General features: G+C 40.6%; 1 protein-coding gene across 5 annotated transcripts; it reads left to right on the top strand.

Annotated features, from left to right (window-relative positions):
* Nucleotides 1-1913: 1913 nt before the first annotated feature.
* LOC127914336 (zinc finger protein 501-like) lies at nucleotides 1914-8856 on the top strand. Of its 5 annotated transcripts, none has more exons than XM_052490022.1 (5): nucleotides 1914-2091; nucleotides 2349-2450; nucleotides 4731-5012; nucleotides 5104-5191; nucleotides 5371-8856. In XM_052490022.1, exons 3-5 carry the CDS (start codon nucleotides 4773-4775, stop codon nucleotides 6816-6818), a joined length of 1776 nt encoding a protein of 591 aa, XP_052345982.1. In that variant the 5' UTR covers nucleotides 1914-2091; nucleotides 2349-2450; nucleotides 4731-4772; the 3' UTR covers nucleotides 6819-8856. The 5 variants fall into 5 exon arrangements, with proteins under 5 accessions (XP_052345982.1, XP_052345983.1, XP_052345984.1 ...); XM_052490023.1 differs by having other exon boundaries at nucleotides 2346-2450; XM_052490024.1 differs by lacking the exon at nucleotides 2349-2450.
* The last annotated feature ends 9674 nt before the right edge of the window (nucleotides 8857-18530 follow it).

Below are 18530 nucleotides of genomic sequence, written 5' to 3'. Positions count from 1 at the left end.
AGTACTACCACTCCACCTGTCCTGCAAACACGGCTACATATTCAGTTGGTATACATACATAGTATCCTAAAAAGGTTCTACAGCTGTACCATTGAGAGCATATTGACTGGCTACATCATTGCTTGGTATGGCAATAGCACCGACCTCGATCTTATGGCGCTACAGAGGGTTTTGGGACAGCCCAGTACATCACTGGGGCCGAGCTCCCTGCCATCCAGGACATCTATATTAGGAGGTGTGGAAGGAAGGCATCAAGTCTGACACCAAAAGGCTCTTCAGCAGCTTCTATCCCCAAACAATAAGACTGATAATTAGCTAACAAAATAACTACACAGACTGAGTTTGTCTTGTATATTTATTGACCTTTCATTTCAATATTTGCACTCTCTCTATGCACACTCACAGGGCCCTACACACTCACACACTGTCACTCCAACACACACACACAAACACTCACTCCATCATCTGCTCAGTCACACATGATATGCACATACATTTATACTGACTCTACACACCCACTCACATGCAAGCTGCTGCTACTCTGTTTGGAAAGTGACTCACTGTCTGTTTCAAATCAAATCAAAACAAATTGTATTTGTCACATACACATGGTTAGCAGATGTTAATGCGAGTGTAGCGAAATGCTTGTGCTTCTAGTTCCGACAATGCAGTGATAACCAACAAGTAATCTAACTAACAATTCCAAAACTACTGTCTTATACACAGTGTAAGGGGATAAAGAATATGTACATAAGGATATATGAATGGGTGATGGTACACCCTGTATTGTTTACTTTTTTAAATTTCAGTTATTGTATATGAACTGTATGTTAACTTATATGCCTTTTTTTTTTATTTTGGCTCTCTCGATTGGATGATTTTATCAGCCGGTGAGAGCTTTGATTAAAACATCACTCTTTTTTGTGATTTGTCTTGTGACAAATGGAACAAGAAAGCAATTACATTATGTGGAACAAAACATTGTATGGAAATTGTCAGATTATATTGGAGACAAAGGAAAGCGACAATATATGTGCAAAGCTCCATCTTCCTGGTGAAAGATAACATGAATGAAAAAGTTGTTTTATTTTCAAGGAGGGTGTGTTACATTTTTGTTAGATGTTTTTCGCACTCTTAAGAAGAACATTTTCTTCAGTTTCTCATATGACTCACTCCAAGATGAATCCCCCCATTATTTTGGAACAATCTGAATGGTGCTACTACACAAAACAACCATTAGACTACAAAATGATTGGTAATTCAGATAGATTTCTCATTTACATGTATTTAATCAAATATATAACAAAAATAACAGTTTTCTTGTTTAGTAGCATTGCTCCTAATTAAGGAAAATTGAAGCACTATCTTCAGCTACCTTCGAGTCTGGCATACAAGCATTATTAGACTGGTTACATTGTTCTTGTATTTCTGTGTTAGTTTACGTGTTTTTTTTAACCCTTTTTATTTTTTACATTTTTTATTTACTCGTTTTTTTTTTAATTGGGGATCAGTGATGTACAGAAGATGGTTGCCTGGCAGACTCTTTGTCCTGGTAATGAGTAGTAGGTGACAATATTAAAAGTCCAGGAAAGATGACACACCTCTGGTTTTCTTGTGCATGTTTCTTGTGCATAGAATATAAGAGACATCGGTTGAGGTGGACTAATTTTATGCAATTCATGTCATTTCAACACGTCATTGAAATAGCGTCAAATTATTTGTTTTATTTTATTTTTTTATTTTAAAATGTTATTTTTTATTAACAACAAATCAATACATAAAGCACATGTGGGAACACAAGCATACATAAATTACAAACAATTAGCGTCAAATTATTTGGTTGAAGACCATTTTAGCATGTTACGTCATCATTGGGGGACGACTATAGGCTTCTTTTTTTTTCTTTTTTATAAAGGCGTTCGAAAATTCGCTCTATCACTGATGAATTTACGAACGCTCAACCCCGGTTGAATAGGACCGGTGTCAGCAAACAACGGCTAAAAATAAGCTTCATTCAGTTGTTGCCAGCAGCACAGTTACAGTCACCAACGCTCTGGATAACATGAAAGCCGCATAACCATCTCTGCTAGGGTAAGTAAAAAGGGTTATTTAACAAAAAAATAAACAAATATTCTGAATTTAAATACGCCCTACAGAGTGCAATACGAACGCACCCAATAATGGACACTGCTGGCCTGCAGTGCAAACCGATAGGCTATTTAATTTCAGAATTGGTTACAATTAGGTTAAGGGTCAGATTTAGATTATATTGGCTCATTGTTTTCAGGTCAGTAGGTACCCACACTTTTCTGCGAGTGTCTCTTTTTAAAATCCTCATCAATCAGCAGACAATCTTTCGACATGATTACCTGATTGGTCAATCTACACCCACGCCAAGGAAGTGCAAACAGAGTTCTTCCGGTCACTGTGTTTGGTTTGAATCGAAGAAGGTAAGTGAAGTTATTTTGCCCGTGAATGTTTTGTGTAGAAAACAAATGTTTACTCACATCGTTGATGTCTTTATAACGAAGTCGAACGTTTGGTGGGTGACCGTTGTCAATTGTAGCTAAATATGCTAAGTAAGAAGCTGCGTAATTTGGTTTATCTAAGTTTCACCAAAACCACGCCACATGATGTTTTTGTAGATAATTCACTCCGTTTTCAACAAAATCCCATCTTCTAGCTAGATTCTAGACAGCTTTAACCGTAACTTCAATTAAACGCCGTTTGAAATAGCGGCCTGTCTCTCTTTTAATAACTGAAAAACGGCACACATGTCAGCAAATATACGCCTGTTTCAAATAAACGCCAGGTCTAAATGAGTTGTTTACACTAGGTAAACAATTCCGGTTAAACACTTTAATGTTTTGTTGAGTTTAAGTTATTCAGTGATGACTTACTGGCGTTTTTATCGCCAGTAAAAACGGTCTTAATAACTACAGAGAATTTTAATCGGCATTCTATGGCAAAATAAACCTTAGTGTGTAAGTGATTAGACGTTAGTTAAGGAAATGAAGAATTGATTAAGATGCTGGAATTAAACAATTAACTATGCAAAGCTGTGTGTATTAAGAAAATACACTGGACATGCAACCATTTCGAAGATTTCATTGAGTTGTAAGGGAATCGGTCAATTGCAATAAATTAATTGGGCTCTAATCGATTAATTTTGCTTGACTGAGAATACCGATATTTGTCTGGTCTGATACACCTTTTTTGTATGTATCAGAACCAGTCTATTTGGTGTTACCACCATTTGCCTCATGTAGTGCAACACACCACCTTCGTATAGTTGATCAGGCTGTTGATTGTGGCCTGTGGAATGTTGTCCCACTTGTCTTCAATGGCTGTGTGAAGTTGTTGGATATTGGCTGGAACTGGAACACACTGTCATATTCAACGATCCAGATCATCCCAAACAGGCTCAGTGGGTAACATGTCTGGTGAGTGGTCTGGCAGGGTAGCCTAGTGGTTAGAGCGTTGGACTAGTAACGGAAGGTTGCAAATTCAAACCCCCGAGCTGACAAGGTACAAATCTGTTGTTCTGCCCCCGAACAGGCAGTTAACCCACTGTTCCTAGGCTGTCATTAAGAATAAGAATTTGTTCTTAACTGACTTGCCTAGTTAAATAAAGGTCAAATAAATAAATAAAAAAAATATGGAAGAACTGGGACATTTTCAGCTTCTAGGAATTGTGTACAGATCCTTATGTCATGGGGCCATGCAGAAACATGAGGTGAATGTGGTGCATGAATGGCACTACAATGTGCCCCGGGATCTTGTCATGGTATCTCTCTGCATTCAAATGGATAAAAAAGATCAAATGAAGTTGTGATTGTCTGTAGCCTATCTGCCCATACCATAACCCCACCGCCACCATGGGCCATGTTGAAATCGGCAAACTGCTCATCCACACACCGTACACGCTGTCTGCCATCTGCCCGGTACAGTTGAAACCAATATCACACTCCCTCAACTTGAGACACCTGTGGCATTGTTGTATTACAAAACTGCACCTTTTAGTGGCCTTTTATTTTCCTCAGCACAAGGTGCACCTGTGTAATGATCATGTCTATGGTCCCATGTGTCTGTTGGTTGAGCAGGTTGCTTTCAACACCAGGGTTGTGGGCTCAATTCACACAGGGGACCAGTACAGAGGGGAAAAAATGAAATATATGCACTCATGACTAAGTCGCTCTGGATAAGAGTGTCTGCTAAATGTAATCAAACATTTGTGCAATTTCTTTTTGGGAAATGAGCATTTTGTACACATGGAAAATTCTTTTTTTTTTTATTTTAGCTCATGAAACATAGGACCAACACTTTTTTGCCTTTATATTTTTGTTCAATGTAGATGCCTTGCTCAAATACAATCCTGTCTCTAATGGCCTATTATGTAGTGATTTAATAAAATAAATGCATGTGCCATTGTGTGTAATCATCATTGCCTAGCGGCCTAAGTCTGCAGTGTTTCTGTGTGTATAGGCTGTTTTGGTCCTGGATACTCTTTTCATGGCACTTCGATACAGTGATTTTCATAGCAGGTAAGGAGAGCTTTTTCCTAACCTTAACCACAGTCTCCTAACCTGCTACCTTAATTATCCTAACCTGATACAAAAAAGTCACAATGTCGAAGTGCCATGAAAAGAGTTTCCCTTGCGTTTCCTGACCTAGTCTAGCTCATCTTGGTTAATGAGCATCAGCCTGAAACTGCTTCTCTTTTCACTCAGAATGTCAGTAAGGAGGATATTAGAGGCATTTTAGTCAACAAGATGAAGATCAAACAACGTTCAAAAACTACGCCACTGCACAAAAAAACCATGGGGACTAAACGCCATGGAAACCTGGGTATAACACAAACAGAACGTGACCCACAGTCAGGTGATGACTCCACCGGCAGAGATGAATCAGATTGTACCCAAGCACTCTCAAAGAGCACCAGTTCAAATCATCATTCAGATTCTAGTCCACTCCACAAGGATCCTGTGGTAGTGCTAACCAGGTTGGCTGAGGTAAGTAGGATTAGTGTTTTCTAATGTGCCTAGTATTATGGCAAGATTGTTAATGCATACTTGTAGTTTCTGTATCTTTCTAATCCATAAGGTGGTGGTTAAGACACTTCTGAGAGACATTAAAGTTTGTTTGGTGAAGGAGGTGACGGATGTCAGGAGGGATGAAGACAACCATGGAGGCAGGACATGCTGTTTAACATACTCCAGTCTACTCCCAACAGTGCAGTTTAAATGGGTGATGGTTACTGGAACATTCATATTAATATTGGCAAGGACTATTGAATAAGAAATTACATTTGCCATTTTTTTCTCCCCTCTTATTGTACCAATCTCTTCTCCCTCTATCCCTCACTCTCAGGTTCTCCTCAGTTCTTTCCTTGTCCACACTGCACCATCTCCTTTACTGACTGTTACTTCCTGGAGAACCACATCAAGACCAAACACCAGAAGCAGTACCTGGCCATGTTGAGAAGCCAAGTCTCAAAGAGTAAAAGAGTGTACGGCCCCACACACAGCTGTGCCCACTGTAGCTGCATGTTCCATACACCACGACAGCTAGACATCCACACCCGCCAGGCCCACCCCTCTGCCCGTCCCCAGAAACCTGCCCCTCCCCGCAGAACTGGCCGTCCCCACAAGGTACAGGAGAAATTCCACACGTGCCCACAGTGCTCCCGCAGATTCAAGTACCTGGGCAGCCTGCTGAAGCACTGCAAGAGTTTGCACAAAATGGCCGTTGTTCTCACCAATGGACACATCAGTTGCGCAGACTGTGAGAAGAGCTTTGAGAATTGCTGGGGCCTCGGGCCTCACCGGTGTCACGAACCAGAGGGCAATAAACCTAAGGACGCAAAACAGATGGTCATTAAGGAAGTCGGCTTCCAATGCTTAGATTGTGGCAAGATCCTCACTACTCCTACGAGCCTGAACACTCACATGCGCATCCACACTGGAGAAAAGCCTTATGTCTGCAAGGAGTGTGGCAAGCGCTTCTCGGATACCAGCGCTTACCGCTATCACTTGTTAATACACAATGGGGTCAAGCCATTCAAATGTCAGGACTGTGGGAAGGCTTTCAAGCAGAAGTCGCTCCTCAGGAAGCACATGACTGTTCACTCTGGTGAGAGGAAGTACTCCTGCTCCCAATGTGACAGGAAGTTTGCATACAGGGAGAGTCTGAAGCTTCACCTGCGCACACACTCTGGGGAGAGACCTTTCAAATGTACTGTCTGTGGTAAAGACTTTGCTGACAAAGGTTATCTGAAGACTCATCTGAAGATCCACAGCAACCAGAAAAACTACCATTGTGGGGTTTGTGGGCAGAAATTCATAAGGATTGGGGTGCTGAACATACACCTGCGCTCACACACAGGTGAGAGGCCTTACCACTGCACAGTGTGTGACAAGCAGTTTGCCCGACTCGACCACCTGAAGAACCACCAGCGCACTCACACAGGTGAGAAACCATACACCTGTACCGAGTGCAGTAAAAGCTTCACTCAGTCTGGAGATCTAACTAAACACAGGCGCCTCCACACTGGGGAGAGGCCATTTGAATGTTCTGAATGCCACAAACGCTTTATCTGCTCTGCTTCTCTGACCCTGCACATGAGGACCCACACTCACCGTGAAGTAAAGCCATACTCCTGCCAAGAGTGTGGGAAAAGCTTTTATGAACAGAGTCATGTGAACGGCCACATGAAAATCCACAAGGGGAAACGTTATTCCTGCCCCCACTGCTTTCTCAGCTTTGCTCGCAAGTCCAACCTCTCCAAACACCTGCTTAGACGTCATAAACCTAAATGATAATGATGTATATTAACATAGCACATTTTATGAAACTCTGTTACTCTTATGAATTAAATGGAGGGGAGTCTGATCTCTTTTGTCTGTGATCGATGTGTGACATCAAATTCTAACTCAATTTTGCCCCATGTTTGATAACGCTGCAATGTTTTAACAATCCTCCAGTTGGGTCACAGTGAGCTCCATGTATTGGGACAGTGACATGTTCTCTTTCTCCTGCAGCACTTTGGATTTGAAATTATACAACGACTGAGGTTAAAGTGCCGGCTTTAATTTGAGGGTATTTTCATCCATATCGGGTGAACCGCTCAGAAAGAACAGGTTTTTTTTGTACATATTCCCCCCCATTTTTAAGGGAATGGTTACATTATTTGGTCCCATATGCCCAGCATGCAATGCTTACATTAAGCTTGACTGGATGCGTTTGCTGTTTGTTTTGGTTGTGTGTCAGGGTATTTTGTGCTCAATAGAAATTCATGGTAAATAATGTATTGTCACTTTTATTATAAATTAGAATAGTATGGTCTTCTATATTAGTGGCTACCATGATTATGGATAAAACTGAATGAATTGTGATTAATGAGTGAAAGTTAGAGGCATAAATATCATACCCCCTCAAAATGCTAACCTCCCCTGTTATTGTAATGGTAAGATGTTAGCATGTCTTGAGGGCATGATACTTGTGCGTCTGTACTCTAGCTTTCTCACTCATTATTCAGGACTATCCGTAATCATTGTAGCATCCAACAAGTTTGTAGAGTAACAACCTTGTTGTAATCAATATGTGCTAGGACAATGGGACCAAATACTACACTTTTGACTACTTTTACCAAACAAGGAATTTGTACCAGTTCTTTTAGTCCCCCCTTATTTTAGGGGGATATGTTCAAAAAGTGTCATTTCTAAACTGTTCATATGGGTAAAAATACTAATTAAAGCTGACTGTCTACACTTTAACCTAATAATCATTGTATCATTTCAAATACAACGTCTGGAGGTACAGAGCCAAAAGAACAAAACATAATTCACTGTCCCAATACTTTTGGAGCTCTTTTGTTAATATTATTGCTCTTTTGTTTTATGGATGTTTGCATTTAACCAGTTCAATGGAAGCTACATAATCCCCAAAAGTAGTTATCATGAGGTCCATAAATGGTAACTAGTAATGTTGCATACTCAAAGAAAGGTAATCTCACTTCTGGTCAAAAAATTGAAGTTAAATTGCTGAGGTCAATTTTGAGGACACAAGTTCAAGTACACAGTACAAATATGTTATGGATTTCCTTATCAACAAAATTGTATGAATAATGCTAGAAATGTCTTATGTGCTTTCTAAATATAGCATAAATAAATTATAAAATGACAAGTACACCTCATAACTGTAAATATCATATTTGTATGTTTAGTGTTAGATATTTTCTACAGGTTTCTCTTGATTAAAGTGTTTGACCCCATCGCTGTGGAAGTTTCACAGCGCTCTAGATTGCCTTCATGAACTCGTTAGGAACTCTCCATGTTAATCTTTTTTGTTTAAAATGTATTAATTGTTTTAGATTATTGGCTATAAATCGATCTCTGAATGTGCTACTGTAATGAAACCACTCTCCTGCTGTGCTATGATGTAAGGATTGCAGGCATGTGCTTTGTCAGTAGCTCTGATATAGGGTTCAGCCAGGAGTTGGACAGTTGGAAGAGTGATTGAAATGGTAGAAGGGACATCCCAGCTTCAAGTGGTGTTAGATTTCACATCCTACATCACGCAGGGTCGGAACCGGTACCAGAACCACCCAAACAAGGGACCTTATGTCTAAGAGGTTATAAGCACCAGTTTATTCCATTTTTTTTATTTGTTCAGATGGTTTTATGACTGATTGTCCTGATGATCAGTTGGCGATACATTCTGAAAGATTGTCAGTTTTCTTTGCTTTGTGTTTGTAGTGTATTCCTTGATTTGGAACGAGGATAATTTATGTAAAGTTAACTCTGATACTATTGTTATAAACATGCCATTTAATTAAAGTTAATTACATAGAGACCACATGATTTGTTTCAGTCCAGAAGCCTGTATTGCTTTTTTGTGATCTTTGATTATTTAACCTTTTAACTAGACTAGTAAAGAACAAATTCTTATTTTCATTGACAGCCAAACTCTCCCCTAACCCGGACAATGCTGGCCAATTGTGCACCGCCCTATGGGACTCCTGCTCACGGCTGGTTTGATACAGCCTGGGATCGAACCATGGTCTGTAGTGACGTATCTCTAGCACTGAGATACAGTGCTTTAGACCACTGCGCTACTCGGAACTCTGCAGTAGTTGTGATTTTTATTACATTACCAAACATTTATACATGGTTGACAAGCATGTAGTATTCTTTCTCTGTGTTTTGTGTGTGTATATACAGTGCATTCAGGAAAGTATTTGGACTCATTCACTTTTTCCACATTTACTTTACAGCCTTATAAAATGTCTGAAATAGTTTTTCCTCAATTTAAACACTACCCTATAACGACAAAGTAAAAAAGGTTTTTAGAAATGTTTGCAAAGAGAAACAAGTAATCACATATGTATTCAGACCCTTTACTCAATACTTTGTTGAAGCATCTTTGGCAGTGATTACAGCCTTGAGTCTTCTTGGGTATGACGCTACAAGCTTGGCACACCTGTATTTGGGGAATTTCTCCCATTCTTTCTCTGCAGATCCTCTCAAGTGGTTTCAAGCTGTGTCCGGTTGTTTGGGGCGCATCGTTGCACAGCTATTTTTAAGGTCTCCAGATATGTTAGGTCGGGGTTCAAGTCCGGGTTCCGGCCGGGCCACTCAAGGACATTCAAAGACTTGTCGCGAAACCACTCCTGGGTTGTCTTGGCTGTGTGCTTAGGGTCGCTGCAGACATTTTTTTTTTTTTGGTACCCTTCCCCAGATCTGTGCCTTGACACAATCCTGTCGGAACTACGGACAATTCCTTCCACATCAGGGCTTGGTTTTTGCTCTGACATGCGCTGTCAACTGTGGGACCTTATAAATAAATAAAATAACATTTTATTGTTCACATACACATGGTTAGCAAATATTGCGAGGAGCAAAATTCTTGTGCTTCTAGTTCGAACAGTGTAGTAATAGCTAACAAGTAATCTAACAATTCCACAACTACCTAATACAGATCTAACTAAAGGGATGGAATAAGAATGTTTTTAAAAAATATGTGGATGGGCCATGACCAACCGGCGTAGACTTAGGTTGGAGTCAAACTCGTTTTTCAACCACTCCACAATTTTCTTGTTGACAAACTATAGTTTTGGCAAGTAGGTTAGGACATCTACTTTGTGCATGACAAGTAATATTTCCAACAATTGTTTCCAGATTATTTCACTTATAAATTCACTGTATCACAATTCCAGTGGGTCAGAAGTTCACATACACTAAGTTGACTGTGTCTTTAAACAGTTTGGAAAATTCCAGAAAATTGTAATGGCTTTAGAAGCTTCTGATAGGCTAATTGACATAATTTGAGGTGTAGATGTGGAACTATTTCAAGGCCTACCTTCAAACTGAGTGCCTCTTTGCTTGAAATCATAGTAAAATCTAAATAAATCAGCCAAGACCTCAGAAAAAAATTGTAGGCCTCCACGTGTCTGGTTCATCCTTAGGAGCAATTTCCAAACACCTGAAGGTACCACGTTCATCTGTACAAACAATACTATGCAAGTATAAACATGGGATCACGCAGCCGTCATACCGCTTAGGAAGGAGACGCGTTCTGTCTCCTAGAGATGAACGTACGTTGGTGCGCAAAGTGCAAATCATTCGCCAAAAAACAGCAAAGGACCTTGTGAAGATGCTGGAGGAAACAGGTACAAAAATATCTATATCCACAGTAAAACAGGTCCCATATCGACATAACCTGAAAGGCCTCTCAGTAAGGAAGAAGCCACTGCTCCAAAACCGCCATAAAAAAAAACACTACGGTTTGCAACTGCACATGGGGACGAAGATCGTACTTTTTGGAGAATTGTCCTCTGGTCTAATGAAACAAAAATAGAACTGTTTGGGCATAATGACCATCGTTATGTTTGGAATGAAAAAGAGGGAGGCTTGCAAGCCGAAGAACAACATCCTAACCGTGAAGCACGGGGTAGGCAGCATCATGTTGTGGGGGTGCTTTGCTGCAGGAGGGACTGGTGCACATCACAAAATAGATGGCATCATGAGGAAGGAAATTTACGTGGATATATTGAAGCACCATTTCAAGACATCAGTCAGGAAGTTAAAGCTTGGTCGCAAATGGGTCTTCCAAATAGACAATGACCCCAAGCATACTTCCAAAGTGGCAAAATGGCTTAAGGACAACAAAGCCCTGACCTCAATCCCATAAAAAATTAGTGGGCAGAACTGAAAAAGTGTGTGCGAGCAAGGAGGCCTACAAACCTGACTGACTCTGTTACACCAGCTCTTTCAGGGGGAATGGGCCAACTTTCACCCAACTTATTGTGGGAAGCGTGTGGAAGGCTACCTGAAACGTTTGACCCACGTTAAACAATTTAAAGGCAATGCTACCAAATACTAATTGAGTGTATGTAAACTTCTGACCCCCTTTGAATGTGATAAAATACATAAAAGCTGAAATAAATCATCCTCTCTACTATTATTCTGACATGTAACATCCTTAATATAAACTGGTGATCCTAACTGACCTAAGACAGGAACTTTTTACTAGGATTAATTGTCAGTAATTGTGAAAAACAGAGTTTAAATGTATTTTGCTAAGGTGTATGTACACTTCCAACTTCAACTGTACATCTGGGATGAGTAGTGCAAGATATGTAAACAGGCAATTCTAGGTCTTGTGGCATATTTTGGTTCATCTATCCCCAATTCAATGGAATGACAACCCTCTGCATGCACAGTGTATTCTTCCATCACATGTGCAGTGCACTCTCCCATCACATGTACAGCTGATCCTCAAGATATTGCACACTAATGAGATGCTATTGAGCCCACACTACTACACTGTCTGAGCCAAGGACTACATGCTTTCTGGTAAGTTTTGATTACAATACTAGGTGGGGTGAATATATTTTATATGATATACATGATTTTTTTGTTAATAACTAGTAAATAGTAGCCTACATCAAAGAGTGTTCATATCATTTCTAACTTGTTAACGTGTGGGTTGTTTAATCTAACTGCTTCACTATTTATCTGTACATGGAATGGTATTTTTGTATTAATTTTTTTCTCATATTTACAGGAAAATGCCACAGGCACAATCTGATGTGTGGAGACATTTCACTGCAGCTAATGTAGAAGGAAAAGCTGTGTACATTTGCAAATACTGTGACAAATCATATGTGAATAATGCATCAAAGATGCAGAATCATCTGGCCAAGTGCATAAAGTTCCCTCAGCGCTCACAACAAGCAACCTCTGACAAAAGTCCCTCTACTTCTAGTTGAGGTGAAAATGATAAATCAGACACCTTATCAATAGCAACAGCTCATGGTCCTCCTGGAATCATAAGTTTTTTTTTACTCAATGGAGGAACGTAGTCAGAGAAATGCTGATGAATGTCTTGCTTGAGCTGTGTATACAACTGGTTCACCTCTGATGCTCACAGGCAATGTGTCTTGGAAGATATTTCTGAATGTACTTCACCCAGCATACACCCCTCCAACCAGAGTTCAGGTGAAGGTCAAGCAAATCATAGACAAAGCAGACTGTAGCAATCATCTCTGATGGGTGGTTGAATGTACGTGGCAAGGAATAATTAGCTATATCATCTCCACCCCTCAACCAGTATTCTACAAGAGCACAGACACAAGGGACAACAGACACACTAGTCTCTACATTGCAGATGAGCTGACGGCAGTCATCAATGACCTTGGACCACAGAAGGTATTTGCATTGGTAACAGACAATGCTGCAAACATGAAGGCTGCTTTTTCTAAAGTGGAGGAGTCCTACTGTTACGGATACAGTTATCCTGTGTCTGTGTGTATCCTGTGTGTGTGTTTCTTTTCTCTCCTTCTCCCCTCACAGGTGAAAATCATCACTCCCCAATCAATCATCAATCAGAAGACACACCTCCTCCTATTTCCTGACCTATCACAGTTCCTTCCCCATGGTTTAAAAACCCCATCATTTGTTTGTTCTAGAGCTCAGCTCAGCTCACCTCAATCTCTCTGTAATGCCATGTCTGTAGGTCTCTGTGTTTCACTCTCGCTTTGTGTCTTAACCTCTCTTTTTGTTTAAAGCACCACCATAGCACTTTGTCATCACCTGTGAGTATTATTTTTGGTTATGGTATTTGTTTGTTGCTGATGGGAAAAGGGGGAAACCAAGACAAGTCGCCCATGGGCATACACTACCCGTAGGTGAACTTTGTTAAATACACTAGTTAGAACTGGGCGGACCACCCACTGTATTTTTGGTTAGTTAGTTAGCTGTTGTTAAAGTAGTCTAGCTTAGGGGTGTGTTTTTGAATACTTGTTTCTTTCCTTGGGTCCAGCTCAGCCCCTTTTCCTGCTCCCCCCCCATTACCGTGTGTTTATAAATAAACCTAGAGTTTGACGGTAGATTTCTGTTGTCGTGGTTATTTCGTTCACACTTTTACTTCATCACAATAATAATTTGCATGAGTTATGTTACGGGTCTCATTACCATCCCCCCCTAGACCGTCGGGCCAAAAGGGATTCGTAACACCTACCCTCACATTACACCCAGTGGCTGTGCTGCTCATGTATTGAATCTGCTCCTCAAGGACATTGTGTTACTGAAAACAATGGATACACTCTACAAAAGAGCCAAGGAAATGGTTAGGTATGTGTAGGTTCATCAAGTTACAGCAGCAATCTACCTCACCATGCAAAGTGAGAAGAATAAGAGCACCACATTGAAGCTGCCCAGCAACACCCGTTGGGGTGGTGTTGTCATCATGTTTGACAGTCTTCTGGAGGGGGAGGAGTTTCTCAAGAAATGGCCATATCACAGTCTGCCGATATGGACAGCCCCATCGAGGATCCTCCTGGATGATCTATTTTGGGAGAGAGTGGTAAGCAGCCTGAAACCTATAGCAGTAGCCATTGCACGGATTGAGGGAGACAATGCCATCCTGTTTTATGTTCAGACTCTGCTTGTAGATGTAAGAGAAGAAATCCATACTGCCCTGCCCACTTCACTGCTGTCATCACTACCGTGTCTCTCAACCTTGGCCTGGATGAGGGCAAGGTTCTTGGCAGTCTGGCGAAGTACACTTCCAAGCAAGGGCTTTAGAATGGAGATGCAATGTGGCAGTCATGCCAATGTAACAGTATAGACTTTACGTCTGTCCCCTCTCCCCGACCAGGGCGCGAACCAGTCAACAGTCTCCCTCGAAGCATCGTTACCCATCGCTCCACAAAAGCCGCGGTCCTTGCAGAGCAAGGGTAACCACTACTTCAAGGTCTCAGAGCAAGTGACGTCACCGATTGAAACGCCACTAGCGCGCACCACCGCGAACTAGCTAGCCATTTCACATCGGCTACACCAACATCTCTCATCAGCCACCTGGTGGAAGGGACTTTGTGGATCTGAGGCTCGTTCCCCAGTTGCCTCCATCATCCTCCAAATCCCACCAACATCAGCCGCCTCAGAGCACAACTGGTCCTTGTTTGGGAACACACACACCAAAGCACGCAACAGGCTGACCAATACAAGGGTTGGAAAATTGGTGGCCATCTGGGCAAATTTTAGGCTTTTTGAGCCTGACAAAGAGCCATCCTCAACAGGGTTGGAAAGTGACCGTGAAGATGAGGTCTCAGAATCTGATGTTCAAGAGCTACACATTGAGGAGGTCCAAGAACAAGACATGGAAGCCTGAGAGGAAGACAAGCAAAGCTTTAGTCTATAAACTATAATTTTAGAGATGCATGTTGAAATCGTTTATGGGAGATGTGATGGATCATTGGGGATCATTCAATATTCACTTTATTTTGTTGTTCAGTGAAATCATCCCATGTGAAGAGTCCACTCATTTAAGTTAAATTCTTAACATTTTTTTTTTTTTTTTTTCTATTGGAATGATTTATCATTTGCAATTATGTCTGCTTATAAGGTAAAAGGTTTATGTTCCTGTCTCCATATGATATGGTAAATATATCCAATGCAAGAAACATCTAAATTGAAATCGTATTAATATTAATTTACTTATATTTCTGTTAATTCCCATATATTCTGGTTAATTCCCACAAAGTTTCCACCTCTGAATATTCCCCAAAATATGCAACCCTTAATCATTATTAAAGTGGCATTAATAATCAAGTCTGTATGTATGCAGTTAGTGATGGCTGTTTAACAGTCTGATGGCCTTGAGAGAAGCTATTTTTCATTCTCTCTGTCCCAGCTTTGATGCACCTTTACTGACCTTCCCAAATCATGTACCATCAATTGAATTTACCACAGGTGAACTCCAATCAAGTTGTAGAAGCATTTCAAGGATGATCAATGGAAACAGGATGCACATGAGCTAAATTTTGCCTCTCATCGCAAAGGGTCTGAATACTTCTGTAAATGTGATATTTCCGTTTTTTATTTGTAATATATTTGCAAAAATGTCTAAACCTGTTTTTGCTTAGTCATTATGGGGTATTGTGTGTAGATTGATAATATGGGACAAAAAAAACACATTGTGACAAGAGAGACAACACTACATAAATAGAGACCTAAGAAAAGCTTCTATGAGAACACACCTGGAAAAAGTTAACATAACCAAGAGGACTAAACAGTTCAAAATGAATGGGGTTACTTTGAATTCCATCCAAATAAAAAGGTGCTCTGGTTTCTATGAAACCAAAACTGAACTTTTTGGCAACAATGCAAAACGTTATGTTTGGCGTAAAAGCAACACAGCCCATCACCCTGAACACACCATACCCACTGTCAAACATGGTGGTGGCAGCATCATGGTTTGGGCCTGCTTTTCTTCAGCAGGGACAGGGAAGATGGTTAACATTGATGGGAAGATGGATGGAGCCAAATACAGGACCATTCTGGAAGAAAACCTGATGGAGTCTGCAAAAGACCTGAGACTGGGACGGAGACTTGTCTTCCAACAAGACAATGATCCAAAACATAAAGCAAAATCTACAATGGAATGGTTCAAAAATAAACATATCCAGGTGTTAGAATGGCCAAGTCAAAGTCCAGACCTGAATCCAATCGAGAATCTGTGGAAAGAACTGAAAACTACTGTTCACAAATGCTCTCCATCCAACCTCACTGAGCTCGAGCTGTTTTGCAAAGAGGAATGGGAAAAAATTTCAGTCTCTCGATGTGCAAAACTGATAGACATACCCCAAGCGACTTACAGCTGTAATCGCAGCAAAAGGTGGCGCTACAAAGTATTAACTTAAGGGGGCTGAATCATTTTGCACACCCAATTTTTCAGTTTTTGATTTGTTAAAAAAGTTTGAAATATCCAATAAATGTCGTTCCACTTCGTAATTGTGTCCCACTTGTTGTTGATTCTTCACAAGAAAATACAGTTTTATATCTTTATGTTTGAAGCCTGAGATGTTGCAAAAGGTCGCAAAGTTCAAGGGGGCCGAATACTTTCGCAAGGCACTGTACTTCAGTCTTAACTCATGTCAAACACTACACAGTTAATCTCCTGTGACCCAGGTATAGTGCTGAGTGATTGGTGCTTTTGCGGTCGGTTCTGTTTCAATTATAATATTTTAAAAATGAACTGTTTTCAGTTTGGATAATTTTTTTAAACATTAAATGCACTAAGCATTGTGATTTGAATGCTGTAACACAGAATATAACAATTAATGAAAGTCAGTTGATGCCCATTACTGCTTATCACTTATTAACCCTAATTTATTCACATGACTTTACTTTAATAAAATATGTGTATATTACACTTTATTATTATTATGACTTTATTACATTCCAAGTCATCATTTCATCTCTATAGAGCTGCTGCCTATTTTCTGACACAATTGCTATTTTAGTAGTATTAAAAGGAAATAAGGCATACTTTTATGACTGCTGATTACCAACTATCAATCACTTAGATCGTGTATTTTCATGTAAAGATACCTCTCGAAGCAACTGCTCTCCATCCTTCTCGATTGTGCATTCTTCTCTCTTTTACGTAGCAGGCTTAGAAGAAACGTACCGGACAAGTAGGCATGCAATGGATTATGGTCATTGCAGTTAATTACCATGTTTTCTCTGCAAAACTATGTCGACTATTTGGACACTACAACTCCATACTAATTGCACAGTTCGGGCTTGATCTGATTCATCTCTAGTGAAACTGTGTGTAACGGATGTGAAACAGCTAGCTCAGTTAGCGGTGGTTCGCGCTAAATAGCGTTTCAATCGGTGACGTCACTTGCTCTGAGCCCTTGAAGTAGTGGTTTCCCTTGCTCTTCAAGGGCCACGGCTTTTGTGGAGCTATGGGTAACGATGCTTCGAGGGTGACTGTTATTGATGTGTGCAGAGGGTCCCTGGTTCGGGCGAGGGGACGGTCTAAAGTTATACTGTTACATGTACAATCTGTGCATTGAGCTTATATTTAAAAAACAATAATTGAATTATAATAATTGAACCGAAGTTGGTTGTTGTTGTTTTTTTCTTTTTACATTTCGGTGAATCGCTCGGGACCACCCAGATGTATCTCTTAAAAACATTTGTTGTATACTGTCATCTCTAAGATGCAGTGACTATGTAGAACAAATAAGACAAGAAACTTTCTGAACTAGAGGATTTTTGTAGGTGTTGCAAAAACAGATATGCAAAAATCCTTGGGTCTCACAGGATTAAATTACTGAAGGTGAACTAAATGTCAGCAAAGGTTTTTTTTATGAGAGAAATGACATTTCCCATTGTCCGTTCCCTTTCTCCCCTCTTATCATACCCTTCTTTACCTTTGTTCCTCCCACCCATCTCTGTCATTCCTCAGTCTTGTCTCCTCAGTTCTTTCCTTGTCCACACTGCACCATCTCCTTTAATGACTGTTACTTCCTGGAGAACCACATCAAGACCAAACACCAGAAGCAGTACCTGGCCATGTTGAGAAGCCAAGTCTCAAAGAGTAAAAGAGTGTATGCCCCCACACACAGCTGTCCCCACTGTAGCTGCATGTTCCATACACCACGACAGCTACATGTCCACACCCGCCAGGCCCACCTCTCTGCCTGTCCCCAGAAACCTGCCCCTCCCCTGTTCCATTCCAGCCATTACAATGATTCTGTCCTCCAATAGCTCCTCCCACCAGCCTCCTCTGATCTACACTATGTGCATGGATTAACAGGGTTCCTACTTGAACAGAGAACCACCCATCCTGTCATTAACTGATTTGTACCAGTCCATGGATAAGAACCATCATTGGCCTGCAGTGGTGTTGATATCACCTTTGTCCTGTACAGCATTGGTTCCCAACCAGGGTTACTAGCCTAGGTACCCTGGGGGTACTTGAGAAAACGCATAGACTTATGAGACTATAGGCCTACTGGTAAAATGCACATGGGATACTTCAAGGGTACTCCAGGCAAAGCTACATTTAGTTGGTGGTACAGTAACTAAAAACGGTTGGGAACCAATGTACAGTATCATTCCCACATTCTGACAGCAGAAGAGGCCTGTTATTATTGCAATATAATACCTATTTTTATTATGAGAAACATACCACACATTTCCAGTATTATTTATTTTTTAGGAATATTGCTT

Source organism: Oncorhynchus keta, chromosome 31 (assembly GCF_023373465.1).
Source record: "Oncorhynchus keta strain PuntledgeMale-10-30-2019 chromosome 31, Oket_V2, whole genome shotgun sequence".
In the NCBI taxonomy this organism is placed as follows: domain Eukaryota; kingdom Metazoa; phylum Chordata; class Actinopteri; order Salmoniformes; family Salmonidae; genus Oncorhynchus; species Oncorhynchus keta.
The sequence above is the reverse complement of the archived record's forward strand: the minus strand, read 5'-3'. Positions and strand labels throughout refer to the sequence as shown.